The 4,935-nt window shown below is 35.1% G+C and overlaps 1 protein-coding gene across 1 annotated transcript; it reads right to left on the reverse strand.

The window, feature by feature from the left end:
• Window positions 1-3,974: 3,974 nt before the first annotated feature.
• LOC127123657 (secreted RxLR effector protein 161-like) lies at window positions 3,975-4,730 on the reverse strand. The gene has a single exon (XM_051053859.1). The coding sequence runs from the start codon at window positions 4,728-4,730 to the stop codon at window positions 3,975-3,977; it is 756 nt and encodes a 251-aa protein (XP_050909816.1).
• Window positions 4,731-4,935: the final 205 nt, after the last annotated feature.

A 4,935-nucleotide genomic window follows, 5' to 3' on the forward strand; every position in this document is an offset into this window, starting at 1 on the left:
ACCTGAACCAACCCTAGAAGAGTCATTTGCTTTATTTTTAGAATCTTCAGTTTTGAAGCTCATAACACTGTCTGAACAATCCAGCCTAAGTGATAATCCTTCTGAAGTAAGGAATCACTGGAATAGATTCCTCAGATGAATGACATCTGAGGTCTTCAAGCTAAAAGGACTCTCTGAACAAGTCATAAATGACTATATCAGAGAAGCTGAAGAGAGGCTAGAGGCACGTCTGACTAAAGAAGCTAAAGAGAAAGCACGCCAGGAAGCTGAAGAAAAGGCAAGACTGGAAGATGAAGAGCAGGCTAGAAAGGAAGCCAAAGAAAAAGTTGTCGTTGAGGCTGCTGCTGCTGAAGTTGAAGTTAAAGCCAAGGCTGATGATGAAGAAGTAAAGTGTATTGTTGCAGAGAAAGCTGCTAAGGCAACATAAGTTGCTTTAACTCAAGGTGCATCCTTAAACTCTAACCTTGCTCCGCTGGTGCTCAAGACTTTGGGAGAACTCCAGAAGGAACAACAGCTTGTGAGAGGATGCCTCCTCCTTCTAACCCTTGTAAGTTAGGAATGAGCCTAAGAGGGGGGGGGGGGGGTGAATTAGGACTTTAGAAAATTTATTCGGATTTGGTGGATAAAGGATCTTTTCTTTTCTGGATTGATATGATAATGAAAGCGGTAAAGAGCGGAAAGTAAAGAACACCAGAAATTATACTAGTTCCCCTCACAACTTGAGAGTACTCCAGTCCCCTTATAATGTGTAAGAGATTTTATTATTGTTAGATCTCCTAAAGCAAGTCTCTAACTAAGTAATCAAGAACAATCCTCTTGAAAACTTAACTCACAAGAAAAGAAAACAATCCTTCCTTTTCTTGACACTTATATCCAACAATCCTGGATAATAAGAAATACACCTAAAACCAAACAATCCTTGGTACTTAGGATTTTACAAAGTAATTGTGAATGAATATGAATATTTGTTTTGGATAAGACTTTAATCAATTGATTAGAATATTCTTCTCTTTAAATATGAAGGTTCAAGACAAAATAATCTCTAAGTGCTCAAGAGTACTTTTGAAGAAAATGATATGAAAATTCTTTTTCAAAAGTATCTCAATATGAAAATATAGATGAAAATGAATGTACAGAGACTTTGTAAATTGATTTGAAAGAGGTGAATTTTGTAATCAAAATATAGAGAGTATTTATAGTATGAATGCATCCCTTCAATCATAACATGGCAATGGTTAAAATAGAAATCAAAGAATTGTTGATGAAAGGATGTGAGGTTTTGCCATGAAGAGTTATGATGAATTGGTGCAAAGAATTGTGAAATAAAATTTCAGATTTTTCAAAAAATTTCCAGCATCAATCGATTGACCCTCATAACCAATCGATTTACATAAACAAAAAATTAAAAAATACACTAAGATTAATCGATTGACATACAACACCAATCGATTGGTCCAGCTTAGAAAATGAAAAATGCTAAAACAGAAAGTTTGATTAATCGATTGCAATATAGCATCAATCGATTGACACAACCAAAACTTTGAAAAATTTCTAAGTTAAAAAACTTTTGAATATGCAATTTTTTAAACATCATTTTAAAACAAATAATCATGATAGAAAAAGTTTTAGAGTGATCATATAATGTATGATAAAAACTTTCAGCATTAGGAGTATATTGTCAAGAATTCCATATACCTTTACTAGATCCATGAAAAACTTGAGCACTGTTGAAATGATCTTATTTTTCCATTCTTTTGATATGTAGAGCTTGATATGTTGTCTTCATAAAAATCTTGTAGGAAGCTTGTCTTCACATTCTCCCCCTTTTTGATGATGACAACCAATTTGAAGCTTGAACTCATACTCCCCCTATCTCTTAAAAGTAGTCACATGAAAAACTCCCCCTGCATTAAGCAACACAAGCAAACCACACATGCATACATCTTATCCTCCTTTGTTATGATCAAAAAGAAGGGAAAATAAAAATAATAAAATCTAAGAGAAAAGTTAACATTAAACCACACAAAAGATGTCCAAATATTACAACACAACGAACTAAATAAGTCATGCAGAACATAAAACAAGGATGATAAAAGACAGAATTAAAACATAACAAGTCATAAAACACGACAAGATATCCAATCACTGATTATTGTTCCCATCATTAGACCCACCACCTTGATAGCCACCACCTGGAAGGTTGATTCGGTTGAGCTTCTGAAGGCGGGTTAAAATCATTATCACTATGGGCTTCTGGTTGAGGTTCTTCATCATCATTGTCCATGTATTTTACCTCATGGGTCTGGTGATTGTAAATGAGTCCCATCTTCCTATTTACCTGTTTGATACTAATCATGAAAGAAGGTTTTTCCATTGAGAAGCACAACTCATTTTCCATGTTAATGTCGAAATGACGGAAAATCTTGGTCAAGAAATGAGCATATGGTAGACCCTCGACATATTCGTCATGGGAATGTGATAGAATTATATGTCCCAAATCCACACGAAAATGAGTTTTTATGGCATATAGGAGCATCATTTCCGGATTTGTTATAGTGCAGTTATTGGAGAATCGAGGCACAATAATATATACTAGGAAATAGTGCAACATTCTATCATCAATAGAAAACTTTGTTGGGGACCAGTAAACACGCTCCGGGTTATCTCCTCCAAAACTCTTCTTCCTCTTGTTGTAAAATGGATGCTCAGACAACCGACTCAAACTATAGTAGAAAGCATGTTTGCTATAGTCTTCCCAAAGAGCCTTTGTCCCAACAAGTTTGTGACCACCAATAGGAATTTCAAGAATAACACTTATATCAGAAGCAGTTAAGGAGATTGGAACTCCCTTCACCATAGATGTGAGTTTCCCTTTCTTCTTCACCATGTTGGAGTAGAACACCTTGACCAATTCAGGGTAAAAATTTGTATTGTAACCAATGAGGTCACTCAATCCCAATTCCTCAAAAACAGCAGGAAAAGTAAACACGTGTTCAGGAAAAGAAACAAAAGAGTCATACTTTGGCTTCATAATTTTCTTTTGGAAGAAGTAAGTCTCATACCTTTCCTATTGACTCTTGGTAGTGAAAAGTCTTGACAAATCTAGAGGGCCTCTAGAACTAGAAGCCTTGCCTTTGCCTTTGCCTTTGTATGAAAGTTGAGAGGTCATGAAGGTTGCTTGGAGAAAAGCAAAGAATTGAAGGAGAAAGCAAGAATCTTTGAGAGAATAGGATAAGTCGTGTAGAATGTTGAATATTTGCTTGAGGAGAGATGTGGTTTTATGGTGGTAGAGTGTAGTAATGAGAAGAATCAAGTGGTTGGACCAAGAAAATAAAAAACAATGAATAGAAATAAAGTGACATAAAGAGCTTTTAATAAAAGTTGGTAAATAGCACATACTTGAAAATAGGAAAAGGAGAAGGAATAGGAGTAAAAAGTGGTAAAAGACAAAAATGAGTAAATGCAATATGGAAGAGTGTATCAGTAGATGTAACAAAGATCACATGTGAAAAATTAAAGTGAGAATAAAGTGGAAAGAATTCATGCGCATGCTGAACATATAAAATAAAAAAAAATTAAAGACCAATCGATTGACATGCAAGGACCAATCGATTGGCATTGTGAAAAAGTTGAAAAAATAAGGGGACCAATCGATTGATGTTAGGGATCCAATCGATTGGTTAATGAATTTTTTTTATAAAAATTAAAAACAATAAGGAACCAATCGATTGATAGAAGGATGTAATCGATTGAATGAACTTACTGTAAAACAAAATTTAAGAAATTAAAAGGGATCAATCGATTGACACCTGACCATCAATCAATTGACACAAAACAAATTTTGATAAATGCTTAAAAAATAACACATAAGCAAACATACTTAAAATAAAAACATTTTTAACAACATTAAACAATTAATTACTAAATATTATGATAAAGAGTGCACCTTTAAATTTTTATGTGATTTTGATGAATTATATATCACACTCATCTAGAATCCCAAGTTCCCTTTGAATTTTGTAAAACGGTTCTCGTGCCAAAGGTTTTGTGAAGATGTCGGCAAGTTGATTATGAGTATCCACAAATGTGACTTCGACATCGTCTTGAAGCACGTGGTCACAAAGAAAATGATATTGAATGTCAATATTTTTGGTTCTTGAGTGCATGACCGGATTCTTTGTAATGTTTATCGCACTTGTGTTGTCACAAAGAAGAGGAATGCATCCAAGATTGAGTCCGTAGTCATGAAGTTGTTGCTTAAGCCAAAGTATTTGAGCGCAACAGCTACCTGCTGCTATGTATTCCGCTTCGGCGGTGCTTAGAGCAACACACGCTTGTTTCTTGCAAGCCCACGATACTAATGCATTTCCAAGGATGTGACATGTACCACTGGTACTTTTTCGATCAGTTTTACTTCCTGCATAATCAGCGTCAGAATAACCAACTAATTTGCAAATACTACCTTTAGGATACCATAGTCCGACATTTGTTGTTCCCTTGAGATACTTCATGATCCTCTTAACAGTGGTGACATGTGATTCTTTTGGATTGGCTTGAAAACGAGCACAAAGACACACACTGAACATAATATCAGGACGGCTTGCCGTCAAATAGAGTAAGGAATCAATCATACCTCGATACTTTGTTATGTCAATCGAAACACCTGATTCATCTTGATCAACATAAGATCCGGATCCCATCGGAGTAGACATTGCCTTGCAACTATCCATGTCGAATCTTTTTAACAACTCTTTGCAATACTTTGATTGGTTGATGAAGATGCCATCCTTCAGTTGCTTAATTTGAAGTCCAAGAAAATAGTTCATCTTACCCATCATGGACATCTCGAATTCTCCTTGCATCATTGATCAAAATTCTTCACATATTTCTTTGTTTGTTGAGCCAAAAATGATGTCGTCAATGTAGACTTGAACC

The sequence above is a fragment of the Lathyrus oleraceus genome, chromosome 2 (genome assembly GCF_024323335.1).
Source record: "Lathyrus oleraceus cultivar Zhongwan6 chromosome 2, CAAS_Psat_ZW6_1.0, whole genome shotgun sequence".
Classification (NCBI taxonomy): Eukaryota; Viridiplantae; Streptophyta; class Magnoliopsida; order Fabales; family Fabaceae; genus Lathyrus; species Lathyrus oleraceus.